At 42.7% G+C, this 14,413-nt stretch overlaps 1 protein-coding gene across 5 annotated transcripts in view; it reads right to left on the minus strand.

Moving 5' to 3' along the window:
• SH3KBP1 (SH3 domain containing kinase binding protein 1) overlaps nucleotides 1–14,413 on the minus strand; it is a 370,029-nt gene that overhangs the window by 61,559 nt on the left and 294,057 nt on the right. For all 5 annotated transcript variants that reach the window (XM_010389057.2, XM_010389053.2, XM_010389055.2 and 2 more), the window contains 2 exons: nucleotides 3,683–3,734; nucleotides 825–905 (listed from right to left, as the gene is read on the minus strand). In XM_010389057.2, the coding sequence (XP_010387359.1) occupies nucleotides 825–905; nucleotides 3,683–3,734 (133 nt within the window). The remainder of the gene's footprint in view (nucleotides 1–824; nucleotides 906–3,682; nucleotides 3,735–14,413) is intronic.

The raw sequence follows: 14,413 nt of genomic DNA on the forward strand, positions 1-14,413 counted from the left end.
GTGACTTAAAAATAAATGCTTTTTAAAATGGAATTTGCTCAGCCTCCTGTTCATAATAACTTAGCACTTTTCCCATAAAAATGTGTGATCAATCAATCCTAGACACCTAATATAATGAGTCCTTCTACAGTATGCAGATTTCTTTGGGAGAGACTCTCAAAATGGTAGGAGTCAAACACGTTCATAAACCTGACTGCAGGACACACATTAAGCTACTTCCCTGCCAGTGACACTCCTGACCACCTTCAGAAGACTCCGGGGACCAAGCTGCTTTTCCCAGTATTACCATGCCACCCTCCCCTCCTCCAATATCCTTGACCAAGGACACTTGTCTGTAATAACATTAACCAGAGTCAAGGGTCCATGAGTGACCAAAGAAAAGAGCTTTCATTTGTTTATTTCTCTGGATGTGAATTTCACTAAGCCAAATCCATCCATCAACAGTGAATGAGCACCTTGGGACACTAGGCATGAAGGACAGGCTAAGTGGAAACTGACAGATATATACCAGGCTCTAAAGGAACTTACACCCGACTTCAGGGTGCGGAGAGGGTGGCCGCGGTAGAGACATCAGGAAACAGCAGCGATGTGTTAATTGACTAGACTGGTAATTTTTCATATGATGAGAAATTCTGGTCCCACGAAGTACCACATAACCCTCTCCTACTTCCTTAGCAATAGGATTTGTAAAAGCAATCAAAACAAAACCATGGTCACCATATTCCAAAGGAAAACCAAATTCTGTGGTATTCTGGACTAGCTGTGTAACAGACAGCTTCAGCTCTTGCTGTTCTAGAAGTGCCAATGAAGAATTGATTTCATACCTTTTTCTTCTGTTCTGTTTGGAAGCATTTCTGGCCTTTCAGGAGGTATCTTTTTAATTTCATGTTTTCTCTCAGTGGTGCCTAGGAGGGAAAGGGTAATAGTGATCAGAAAATGTTTTCTCTATTCAATTATTAGACACACCAGCATTTAAATCTTTATCAGGTAGAGCAAAGTCAGTACATTTTTTTCCCGAGTTGAGTGTTAGCATTACCTGGCAAACACGAACTGTTTAGAAACACAGCAGAAGTCATTTCTGGCCTATGTCATTAAGCTCACCTGCCTATGTATCCTTAATTTATAAGAACACCACTAATAATATTTTCTGATATTTTAACCTGATTTCCTTAGGCATCAATATAGTCACAGGAAATCACTGGGTGGGGGTGGAGAATGTGTATAAATAAATGTCAATTATCAAACTTTACAAATAAGGGGCCACTGAAAGTTGTGTTCTACCAATAAAAGGGGGTTTCATAGGAATCTGGATCCCATTTTGTAGCCATTTTAAAATAGGGCCTGGAATTATCTGATACTCCTCCCAGTAAGAGGTGAAGTCTACAGCCCCTTGCCAGGAATGTGGGTGGGCTTATGACTGCTTCGATCAGTGGCAGGAATGAAACCACGTAACTTCCAAAGTTGAGTCATAAAAGTCCCTGTAGTTTATGCTTTACTTGCTGGAATACTGAACCTCCATGTAAGAAGTCCACTACCCTGGAGAGGCCACATATAGATGCTCTAGCCTATAGCCCCAGCTGAGCCCAGCCTTCCAGGCACCCTTGCCAAGGGGAGCCAGACATGTGAGGGAAACATTCATCCTCGAAGTGGATCCTCCAGCTTCAGCTAGTTCAGTATTCCCAGCTGAGGTCCCAGATATGATGGAGCAGAGACAAGCCATCCCAGCCATGACCTGTTCTTGACCCACAGAATCCATGAACATAAGAAGGTTGTTGTTTTATGCCACCAAATTTGGGGTCCTTCAAGTATTACATTTTTTCAAATGTACCACTTAGCATTTAGTCTTTACCCACATGGACTGCAGCTGCTCCCTTACCTGGGGTTTTCTCATTGGCGCCAGTGGCCTCAGGCATGTAAGAGCACTTGAGAAATAGCTAAAGCACAAACCAGTCAAAAGTACTCCTCTTATGTATGGACTGGGTTGAGTTCTTAACAAACTCTTTACACGACCAGTTCCAAAGATGGGTGCTTGGTACTAGAAATCTCAATTACACAACCTCAGAGGAAAAAAGATGTTTAAAAAAATCCACCAAACACACCCTTTATTTAATTCCTCTTAATGACTCACTACAAATTAATCACTGCATCTCATTTCTGTCAATTTCATATCTGATTTTTTTCTGGTAAAATAATCAAACACGAGGAAAGTTGATGATGGAGAAAATATGAATATCTATCTCCCCATTACAAAGGAGTTCCCAAGATCATTCAGGCAAGATAAATGAGCAGTAATCTATGAAGATTAAATGCCATCTTGCTTTGCCCCACAGAGACCCATCATAAACTTTGGTAAAATTGTTTTAAAAGAGTAAGAATTTGCCTACCATGCTACAATCTACTCACCTAACAATAATGAAGTCAGTATCACTCCTAGAGACACAGAAGGAACTGACAATCCTACTATACTGAAGAATCCAATCTTAGCTACATTCTAGACTGCCTGAGCCTTGGACTCCTCAACTAAGCTCCACGGTCTCTGATCAATTACCAAGGCCTACAGGGAAAGGGGTCTTCAGAGGAAAGCAAATAAATAGCTTGCTTCAATTTCAGCACAATAAAATATATGGCCAGAACCACTAGGTGGCAAAATGAAACTGCTCAATGCAAACAAGGATGGGGGCGGAGCAAAAGATGTAATTAACATCCAATTTCAGGGCTTAATCGCTATAATTCTCAACTATGCCAAAGGGAATGGGAAAGGAATTTGGGGTCAAGCTTTTCCTCCTAACTTGGTGGCCCAAAAGAACTTAAAAATCACTTCTTACTAAGTTTATAAATAAACCAATCTGGAAACTTATTCATAGTTTAACTGTTATAGAAATATCATAATTGTGAATGTGTAGAACTAAAAATACCCCTTCTCTTCTATTTTAGTTGTTAATTTTTTAAAATGCTACTTAACTAATTATTCATGGAGGAATTTTTCCCTATAATTAATTTTAACTATTATAAAGAGGAGTTCTACTGGGAAATATGAAATATCTTTTTATATATGAGAATCTGGTGTGAAACGAGCTACCAAATGTTCAACATCAATTCTTCCTATATTATTCAACCTGACTATCTGAACTACACAGAAAAAAAAGTGAATCAGACTCTTCAAAATTAAAAAAGAATCATGAGGAAAAGTATTGCTAGAAAAACATCTTTTTCTTGAGGCGTAAGTGAAGTCAGTACAGATTTTGGTTAACCGCATGGGACAGACACTGAAAATTCAGCAACACTGTACATGCACAACAATGCTATGACCCGTGGGAAACAATCTTCCCTAAGCTGACCTTCAACGGGGCACAGGTGAAACAGGGCAATTAAGTTCTTTTCTCCTCAAAAGCTGTTTACTTAAAAAACCCAAACTTGTTTTTTCTTTAAATTCTTTCGGATCATTCTCTTTGGGAGCCTAGATTTTTACACTATATCAGGGTCACATTTTAACGGTATGTTTATCTTTTAGGAAAAACAGAAGTATCTTTAAAACCTGCCTGCTGAGATCAAATCGTAACTTCCCAAGTTGTCAATCTATGGCACTTGAACCAGGAATCCTGAACTCTACACTGAGGATGATTTGAATATATGCAAAAAGAAAGATGCACATTTTATTTGATGGAACTGAAAGGTACATTACCTGCCCCTTGTTTGACGACAGGAGCGGATGGAGGCGGTGGCTTCTTGGGTCTCTGAAAAATTAATAAAAATTATACCACATGAGACTGTTGGCAAGCCTGTCCTCTCACAGAAGGACCACAGACATTGTTTTCTAAGTGCGGTTTGGACAATTCAGAGAACCTCTCCAAAAAAATTGAGCAATTCTCTCTCTAGGGACGTCAGTTTTTGGCACCTCTAAATAAACACTACAATAAATCCAGTCGGCAAAACAAAACTCCAATCGACAAATGAAACGCCATTTCCCCCTTTCTAAATTTGTAACAGCCTTCTGGAAAAGCACGGCTCAGCAAAAATGGCCTGAAACCAGCAAGCACAATGGTACTCCTACGCTGAAGCTGCATTTGCAATTAAGATTTAATCTGCTGAATAACCATGCAATTCAAAAAGAGTCACTGTAAAGATTCAAAATTGAATCTGCTCTGGATGTAGGACTTTCAACAAAATGCAGGCTGAGGGCCCACTGCAGCCACATCAGGTTGCAAGTCTTTTGCCCCTTTCTATGCTGAGGCTGGCAGTCCATTTGTTAGACATCCCACAGACTCATTGTACACGTTATAAACTGGAACAGAGAGGGATTTTTTTGTTGTTGTTTTTGTTTGTTTTTGTTTCGTTTTTGTTTTTTGTTTTTTGCATATCAGCCGTGATTTGTTTTTCTCACACGCTGTCACTCTGTAGGTGATGGAGGCAGCAGTGCAATCAATGGCATTCATCCCTGAACTGGTTCCAGAGTAGCCAGCATTTTCTTGCCACCCAGGATTGACTGTGGGAGAGAGATGATCAGACTGGACTTGGCAAATTATTCCATGGCCAAAGAATCCAGCCAGGGCACTGTTCTCAGACAGCTGTGTTAGGAGGAAGAGGGACCGAGGGCAAGGGGAGAACTATCTCAACATCAAAATCATTAAGGAAGGAAGGAAGGATGAGAACGGGGGAGGGTTTGAGCAGAAGATCCACATCCCTGCTGACACTTCTCATCCTCTCTGGGCATCATATACTTGTGATTTTTAAAAAGCTCCACGAAGTCTCTTCTGCTCTCTGAAAATGTACTACTGTGACATTACCATTACCAAGGGGACCAGCCAAAGCACCCACCCATCACCAGCCCTGACCCATCAGTGCCTGATGCAGCACTGCAACATGGAAAGAAATGGTTTTAAATAAAACCCAGAGAATATTACACCCACAGGGAACTTTCTCAGGGGGCATCATAGCATGTAGGCTCTGGATTCAATAACATATCAGCTTTGTTTTTTACCAGCTGGGTGATTCAAGCCAAGTTATTCCATTAGGTGCAGGCTGGGGGTGGGGGAGTTCAGAACTTTACTGGCATTATAAATCCTGGCTCTTTCCACTATTTCCCACAGACGTGGGGCAAGTGACCTCACCAAACTGAACCTTCTCATCTATAAATGGTGATAATATGACCTCCCTCTTAGGAGAAGTTAAATTCATAAGCAGAAGTAAGTACTGACTTGTTTAACCTGTGTGACAGTGATATGATACCCATTTTGCAGATGAAATAATTGAGGCTTCGAGAGATGAAGTCATTTCTTGAGGTAACCAGGCTACTAAAAGGGGTTGGGGGCATGGCTAGGCATCAGGCACAGGGCTGTCTGACCCACAGGCGTGCTGTTGGCCACCGTGAGATCCATCCTGCCAGAAAATTTCCACAAGACAAACTATCACACAGCCATGAAACCACACACAAGGAGTTTATAAAAACACAGGGATCTGTATTGTGTTAAAGCTGAAAAAAAGGATATCAAATTGCAGCTATAGTATGAGCTCAACTAGGCTGCAACATACACAGAAAGAAAAAGAGGAAAGAAATTTAAAGCAGTGATCTCTGATTCTGGGTGCATATGTGTGTGCATGTGTGTGTGCATGTGTGTGTGTGTGTATGTGTGTGTGTGTCATTCTTAACGTTTTTCTGTATTGTCTCTACGAGTGCAGAGAAATATACTTTATTAAAATAAAGAAAGCTGCTCTAAGAGCCACCTGCCCTTACACACAGGTGCTCTGTGGGATGGATGTGTTTCTGCCTCATGGTCTCAAATTATTCTTTCCCCTTTTGCCTGCCCCTTCTAGCTCTCCACTAACTCTTTTTCTTCCTTCCTTCTCTGTCACTGTGCTAATTAGACTGGGGACAGATGTGTGTTTACCTAACAAAAGTATCAGTGAAGTTCTGCCAGTTAACCTTCCTTTACCTCAGAATCAGAGTACAGGCATACCTCAGAGATACTGCAAACTCAATTTTAGACCACTGCAATAAAGCGAGTCACAAGAATTTTTTGGTTTCCTGGTGCATATAAAAGTTATGTTTATGCTTTACTGTAGTTTATTCAGTGTGCGATAACATGTCTAAAAAAGCAATGTACGTACCTTAATTTAAAAATACTTCACTGCTAGAAAAAACTAACAATCATCTGAGCCTTCAGCGAGTTGTAAACTTTTTGCTGGGGGAGAGTCTTGCCTCAGTGTTGACAGCAGCTGACTGATCAGGGTGGTGGTGGTTGAAGGTTGGGGTGACTGTAGCAATTTCTTAAAATAAGACAACAACGAAGTTTGCCGTATCGATTGACTTCCTTTTGTGAAAAATTTTTCTATATCATGCAATGCTATTTGATAGCATTTTACCCAGAGTAGAACATCTTTCAATACTGGAGTCAATCCTCTCAAATTCTGCCACTGCTTTATCAACTAAGCATATGTAAGATTCTAAATCCTTTGTTGTCATTTCAACAATGTTCACAGCATCTTCACCAGGAGTAGATTCCATCTCAAGAAATCACTTTCTTTGCTCATCCATAAGAAGTAACTCTTCATTTATTCAAGGTTGATCATGAGATTGCAGCAATTCAGTCACATCTTTAGGCTCCACTTCGAATTCTAGTTCTCTTGCTATTTCTGCCACATCTGCAGTTATTTCATCCACTGAAGTCTTGAACCCCTGAAAGTCATCCCTGAGGGTTGGAATCAACTTCTTCCAAACCCCTGTTACTGTTGATATTTTGACCTCCTCCCATGAATAAAAAATATTCTTACTGGCATCTAGAATGGTGAGCCCTTTCCAGAATTATTTCAATTGACTTTCCACAGATCCATCAGAGGAATCACTATCCATGGCAGCTATAGCCTTATTTCTTAAATAACAAGACTTGAAAGTTGAAACGACTCTGATCCATGGGCTGCAGAATGGATGTTGTAGTAGCAGGAATGAAAATGGCAATCATCTTCTTATACATCTCCATCAGAGCTCTTGAGTGACCAGATTGTCACTCAATAAGGTGCATTGTCAATAAGCAGTAATTGTCAATAAGCGGTAATATTTTAAAAGGAATCTTTTTTTCTAAGCAGTAGGTGTCAACAGTGGGCTTAAAATATTTAGTAAACCATGCTGTAAACAGATGTGCTATCATCTAGGCTTTGTTTTTCCATCTATAGAACAGAGGCAGAGTAGACTTAGCATAATTCTTTTTTTGTTGTTGTTTTTATTTTTGAGATAGGGTCTCACTCTGTCACCCAGGATGGAGTGCAATGGCGTGATCACGGCTCACTGCACCCTTGACCTCCCAGGCTCAAGAGATCCTCTCACTTCAGCCTCCCAAGTAGCTGAGGCCACAGGTGCACATCACTGTCAGAGATTCTAAACCGAGGGACCGGCTGAAGCCGCGGCAGAAGAACATACATTGTGAAGATTTCATGGACATGTATTAGTTCCCCAAATTAAGACTTTTATAATTTTTTACACCTGTCTTTACTGTAATCTCTGAACATAAATTGTGAAGATTTCATGGACACTTATCACTTCCCCAATCAATACCCTTGTGTTTTCCTATGCCTGTCTTTACTTTAATCTCTTAATCCCGCCATCTTCTTTGTAAGCTGAGGAAGATGAATGTCGCCTCAGGACCCTGTGATTGTACCAACTGCACAAATTGTTTGTAGAGCATGTGTGTTTGAACAATATGAAATCTGGGCATCTTTAAAAAAAAAGAACAGGATAACAGCGATGTTCAGGGAACAAGAGAGGTAACTTTGAACTGGCCGCCGGTGAGCCGGACGGAACAGAGCTGTATTTCTCCTCTTTCATAAGCAAATAGGAGAAATATTGCTGAATTCTTTTTCTCTGCAAGGAACATCCCTGAGAAAGAGAATGCACCCTGAAGGTAGGCTTATAGACAGCCCCTTTTAAGGTGTCCCGTCTTTTATGGTCGAAGCCGAAGGGATGAAATAAGCCCCAGTATCCTGTAGTGCTCCCAGGTTTATTAGGAGGAGGAAAATTCCCACCTAATAAATTCTGGTCAGACAGGTTATCTGCTCTCAAACCCTGTTTCCTGATAAGATGTTATCAATGACAACGCGTGCTGGAAACTTCATTAGCAATTTTAATTTCGCCCCATCCTGTGGTCCTGTGATCTCGCCCTGCCTCCATTTGCTTTGTGATATTTTATTACCTTGTGAAGTATACGATCTCTGTGACCCACACCCTATTCGTGTACTCCCTCCCCTTTTGAAAATCGCTAATAAAAACTTGCTGGTTTTACGGCTCAGGGAACATCACGGATCATGCCGACATGTGATGTCTCCCCCCAACACCCACCTTTAAATTTCTCTCTCTTGTGCTCTTTCCCTTTATTTCTCAACCCAGCCGAGACACTCAGGAAATAGAAAAGAATCCACGTTAAACATCGGGAGCAGGTTCTCCCGATACACCACCACAACTGGCTAGTTTTGTTTATTATTTGTAGAGATGGAGTCTTGCTATGTTGCTCAGGCAGGTCTCAAACTCCTAGGCTCAAGTGATCCTCCTGCCTTGGCCTCCCAAAGTGCTGGGATTATAGGCGTGAGCTGCCGTGTCTGGCAGCATAATTCTTAAGTGCCCCAGGATTTTCAGAATGGTAAATGAGCACCAGTTTCAACTTAAAGTCACCAGATGCATTAGCCCCTACCAAGAGAGTCAGCCTGCCCTTTGAAGCTTTGAGGCCAGATATCAACTTCTCTAGCTATGAAAGTCCTAGATGATATCTTCTTTCAATGGAAGGCTGTTTCATCAACTGAAAATCTGTTTAGTGTAGCCACCTTCATCAAAGCGAGATCTTCTGGATAACTTGCTGCAGCTTCTCCATCAGCACTTGCTGCTTCACCTTGTATTTTTATGTTATAGAGATGGTGTCTTTCCTTAAACCTCAATAACGAACCTCTGCTGGCTTCTAACTTTTCTTCTGCAGCTTCCTCACCTCTCTCAGCCTTCACAGACTTGAATAGAATTAGGGCCTTGCTCTGAATTAGACCTTGGCTTAAGGAAGTGTTGTGGCTGGTTTGATCTTCTATTCAGACCACTCAAACTTTCTCCATATAATCAGTAAGGCTGTCACTGATTGATTGATTGATTGATTGATTGAGATGGAGTCTCACTATGTTGCCCAGATTGGTCTCGAACTGCTGGGCTCAAGTGATCCTCCCATCTTGGCCTCCCAAAGTGCTGAGATTACAGACGTGAGCCACCATGCCTGGCAATAAGGTTGTTTTACTTTCTTATCATTCATGTGTTTACTGGAGTAGCACTTTTAATTTCCTTCACGAATTTTTCCTTTGCATTCACAGCTTGTCTAACTGTTTAGTGCAAGAGGCCTAGCTTTTGGCCTGTCTCAGCTTTCAACATAACTTCTTCACTAAGCTCAATCATTTCTAGCTTTTGATTTAAAGTGAGAGATGCGTGGCTTTTCCTTTCACTTGAACACTTAGAGGCTATCATAGGGCTGTTAGTTTGCCTCATTTCAACACTGCTGTGTCCCAGGAAATAGTGAAGCCCAAGAAGAGGAAGAGAGATGGGGAATCGTAGGTCAATGGAGTAGTCAGAACACACACAAGATAGATCAATTAAGTTTGCTGTCTTATATGGGCACAGTTTATGGTGCCTCAAAACAATTACAATAGTAATGCCAAAGATCACTGATCACAGATTACCCATAACAGACATAATAATAATGAAAAAGTTTGAAATGTTGTGAGAATTACCAAAATGTAATACGGAGACATGAAGTGAGCACATGCTGTGGGGAAAATGGCGCCAGTAGGTTTGCTCCACATAGGGTTACCACAACCATTGAATTTGTAAAAAACGCAATATCTGAAACACAATAAAGGAATGCACGGAAGAATGAAGTATGCCTGTCATTCCTTATTTACAAAACTGCCAACAACCCATGGCCTTATTCTTCCTAGCCAAGTCCCAACAACGCCTACCCCTGGACATCTTCCTCACTCCTTGCTGGTCTGAACACTTCTATAACCAATTTCACATGAGCCTCCTTTCGCTGAGGCCGTTACCCCAGCGACCTTGCCTCAAACCACAGGGCCCCAAATTTTAAAACGACAATTACAAGTCATCATATTTTCCAAGATTACTGGTCAAAGAAAAAAAATCCCTTTACTGTTGTGTCACATTTGATATGTAGCAGACACATGAAATGTGACAGAGCAGAGCAGAGGGGCACCGGGGGAGGGAGAGAGGAAAATGTTGCACTAACAGACAGTGTATGAAAAGTGTGGTCACAGCAAGCATGTGTGTGAATGTGGCAAAGGACAGAGACAGAAGTGTGAAGTTTTGTTCGGAAACCCGGCAGTTGAAGAGGCAGTTGGGGGCACAGTTTTGAAAGGAAGGAACAGTTTGTGAGCTGTCTGTCTTGCATCTACCACTCTTGATCAGTGCTGGCCAGGTGCCTGCTTTGCTTACTAGCAGAGAGGGTTTACAAGTTTTCCTCTTTTTTAATCCTTTACTGACTTCACTTTCTCTGGTTCCATCAAACTTAGCCTTCATGCTTTTTCAAAGGAGAAAAGATGCCACATTTTCAAACAGGATGTCTTTCAGGTAATTCTAAATAAAAATCAGGGCCAGGGTTCTATGCAGCTCTAGACTGTACCCCTCCCGCAAATGATTCATGAAGTATTGCACATGGGCCTACAATGTTTTTTAAAAATGCAACAGGCCCAGCACTTTGGGAGACGGAAGCAGGGAGATTGCCTGCGCTCAGGAGTTGGAGACCAGCCTGGGCAACATGGTGAAACCCCATCTCTACAAAAAATACAAACATTTAGTTGGGCATGGTGGTGCATGCCTGTGGTCCCATCTACTTGGGAGGCTGAGGCAGGAGGGTTGCTTGAGCCCGGGAGGCGGAGGCTGCAGTGAGCTGAGATCGTGCCACTGCACTCCAGCCTGGGCAACAGAGGGAAACCCTGTCTCAATAAAAAAAAAGAAACAAATTAAATTAAAAATTTCTTTTTAAATGCAACAGGAAGACAAGGCAGTGTGAACTGAGAAGGCAAAACAGGTGATTCTCTAGCAAAATGTGACTGTAGAAAATTCATCACAGGAGTTCACTATTCTCAAATAAAAAGACATGAGGAGATCATTTAGGCGATTTCCCTCCAAACATTCAATTGTGACTGGATAAAGAAAATGGGGCTGGGGTCCTCCGGGCTAAGTAGTAGGTCAAGGTTTCCTGTGTACAGTTTAACAGTAATAAGATATTAACCAGCTCCTATAGGTGTACACACGAAAACATCCTTTCAACTCAGGCAAGTATTTAAGTCCTGAGTTTTTAGAGGCTCTTGTTCTATTTATTCTCTTTATCCCTCCCTCCATGGTGAAGGTAAAATGCTCCAGCTCCAACCTCAGGTGGCTTCAGCCTGCTCAGTTTGCAGGTAAGTGCTAAAAAAACAGTGGATATTAAGAGCTGCAAATCATCATAGGAGTCCCCCACCACCCGCCAACCCCGCCGCTGAGATCACTGAGGCCCAGAAAGGCTTTTTAAACAGCTAGTTGGTAGCCAGAGGGCCCAGAACTCTACGTTTCTCAATGTCCAGACTACGGGAATTCATTTCACAAGAGCCAACATGAATATAATGGTAACAAAATCAATGAATCCACATTTTCTGATTTCTGGGAGAGCCGAATGCCTTCCACAGTCTTCATATATGGAGGGAGCGTAGGCCTAAGTGCATACGTGTCCGTGTCTGCCTGTGTGTGGGGTTGTTGGCTTGGACCAAATCATGCAGACACCATCCTTCAAAGGATATATTAGCTAGATTTGATTTTTACCTTTACATTACCAGGAAGGAAATAGATATGAATGTTCTGGAATGAGAATGGGAAGACAAGCTTTGTTTCCTGTGAAGGATTTCAGAACTGACTCTGCCCTTTGTTTGGCAAGACTGGCCCTTCCCAAGCAAAAGGCTCATTGACTGACTCAACTGTTCCCCTGGCAGGAATCTGGTTTGCTACTTTGCCTCTTGAGCTGGTTTACCTTCAGAACTCTGGCCCCAGAGATGTGATTTGTTAAAAACAAACAAACACAAACAAAAGTGTACCCTGATGGCTGGGTACCCTGTAGAGGGGCTTTGTTAGAGGAATATGGTGAGGTTCTGGAAGTAAGTCTCAGCTTGATTTTGAGCAATTCTGGACTTTGGGAGACCTCCTCCACACATTCCGCTAAGTTCTCTGGCGGTGTCTGTGGGTGAGGCTGGAGAGGGGACACAAATGGACAGCTCCTGATTAAGGCACCCCTTTGCAGCTCTAGAAACACATGGGGACCTCCACTCTGCCCTTTTCTCTCCTGCCTCTGGAGGACCAGCCACACCTTTGAAATGTGCAGCTGAAGCTATCCTCTAGGTGATGACAGTGTCTTTAACACACTCTGTACCCTATAGAGTCCCCAGCAACTGCCTGCCCTGTCACCCGCACTGGAGATCCCCAGGGACCTAGAGAACCTGCTCTTGGAAGAGTCCTTCTCTAGTTTCCTCCCTCAGCCTCTGGCCTAGTGGCCTACATCCATCATCTCCCATTCAGACTGATGGCCTATTGGGAAGTCAGCTAGGCCTTGGCATTTGGTTTCTCCCTAAGATGCTCTCGCAGTTCACCCCTTGGCTCACTCCTTCATTCCATCTGCCCCACCCTGAAAGTGATGCCTTGATTCCATGCCCAGACACCATGATCAGATGGAAGGATCTGGGCCTCCCTTGGTCTGGGAAGGACAATCTGACAGGAGGCCAGCTTCCCCCTGCCCCTCCCTTCCACTCTTCCTCCTCTTTTGTACAAGAGAAAGCAGAAAACAGGAGAGGAGGGGCAGGAGGAAGAGAAGGTACACTCTGGCACCAACCAACTAAAGGACCAGGGGTTCTTCACCAGCAACCATATACCATGCATGCTGTAAAGCCCCATGAAGGAGAAGCCTGGGACATGGGCTCTGCCTTCAAAGACTATAGGCTGTAAGTACAGCTGGAGAAGGGAGAGGGAATACCATCTGGGTGGCTTTGAGAAAGCCCACTGGGGCTGAGTCACTAGGCCATACTCGGATGACATTAACTCCCTGACAAACCCCATTTCTTTGCATGTGAAACCACCCATGAAACTAAATGTTCAAGACAACTAATGTTTAGGTAAATTTTTTTCATAACACTGCTTATTAGAAGCACATATTTCTTTCTTTTGGAAGGCTAAAAAATAGGGAAATTATCAGGCATCCTCAGAAACTAGAAAAACAACAGTTCTTCTTACAGATGCACGTTTTCAAATAAGATGTCTTTTAAGATGATTCTAAACAAAAATCGGGGCCAGGGCTAAAGGCTAAAGGACATGATGAATAATAAAGAAAATGTTGACTAAGAACAGATTTTATGGACTGGGTTGTCAGAAGATGGAGGATAAGTAAGGTGAGTGGCCTCCTAAGAACTTGGTATAGCGAAGGCAGAGTTAAACCAGCAAAATTCAGCCATTGTGGGAATCGAGCAAGAGACTTCGTTCCTTGCAAAAGTTTGGAACCTGAAAAACTTGTGCTAAAAAAAAAAATCATAAAAGGCTGGGTTGACACATGATTATAATGGAGAAAGTGGGAAATCTAACTGATTGCATCACAATGTGTCTGGAGATTGATGTGAACAGGAAGGGTCCAGTCAGTCATGAAAACAAAGACAAATGGAGACCGAAGGCAGTGGTGCAGTGCTCTTGGAAGCATTATTGAGGCTTAGTTGACTTCAACACACGGTTCCCTTGGCAGATCTTTCCCTTTGGTGCATGAAGGGGCCTCAAGTGATACCTGCCAGACCCTTGGTAAGAACAACAAACTCCTCTTGTTGATTACTTGCCCTCCCGGCAACCACTGGATGAACGTGGCTTCCGGTGGAACCCGGTTTCTAAGGAATCAGGCTCATAGGGGACAAAATGACTGGGGCAGGCAGACCTCTGTGTTCCAGACTGGCTGACATCTGAGTTCTTGTTGTGATGAGTAAGCTGGCTGCCTGCTACCTGATTAAGCCTCTGTGACTCAGCAAAGGCGAGCCTGCATCATAGTCACAGTGACATCTTCGAGGGCAGGTTTCTGAGTCCCTGAGACTGAGCTCCCACTGAGGAGCATTCACTAGGGAAACGCCTATGGGAATCTTAGCAATGCCATCATTCCTCACTTGTACTAACACTGAAGAGCCCTCCAGATAAATGCATGGTAGATCAGTAATATCTTCCGGTGATTTGAACAATTTCTCTTAAAAGAACTGGAGCCTGAGATTTACATTTTTTTTGAGACAGGGTCTTGCTCTGTTGCCCAGGCTGAAGTGCACTGGCATGATCACAGCTCACTGCAGCCTCAAACTCCTGGGCCCAAGCGATCCCCCGAACTCAGCCTCCTGAATA

The sequence above is a fragment of the Rhinopithecus roxellana genome, chromosome 7 (assembly GCF_007565055.1).
Source record: "Rhinopithecus roxellana isolate Shanxi Qingling chromosome 7, ASM756505v1, whole genome shotgun sequence".
NCBI classification, from domain to species: domain Eukaryota; kingdom Metazoa; phylum Chordata; class Mammalia; order Primates; family Cercopithecidae; genus Rhinopithecus; species Rhinopithecus roxellana.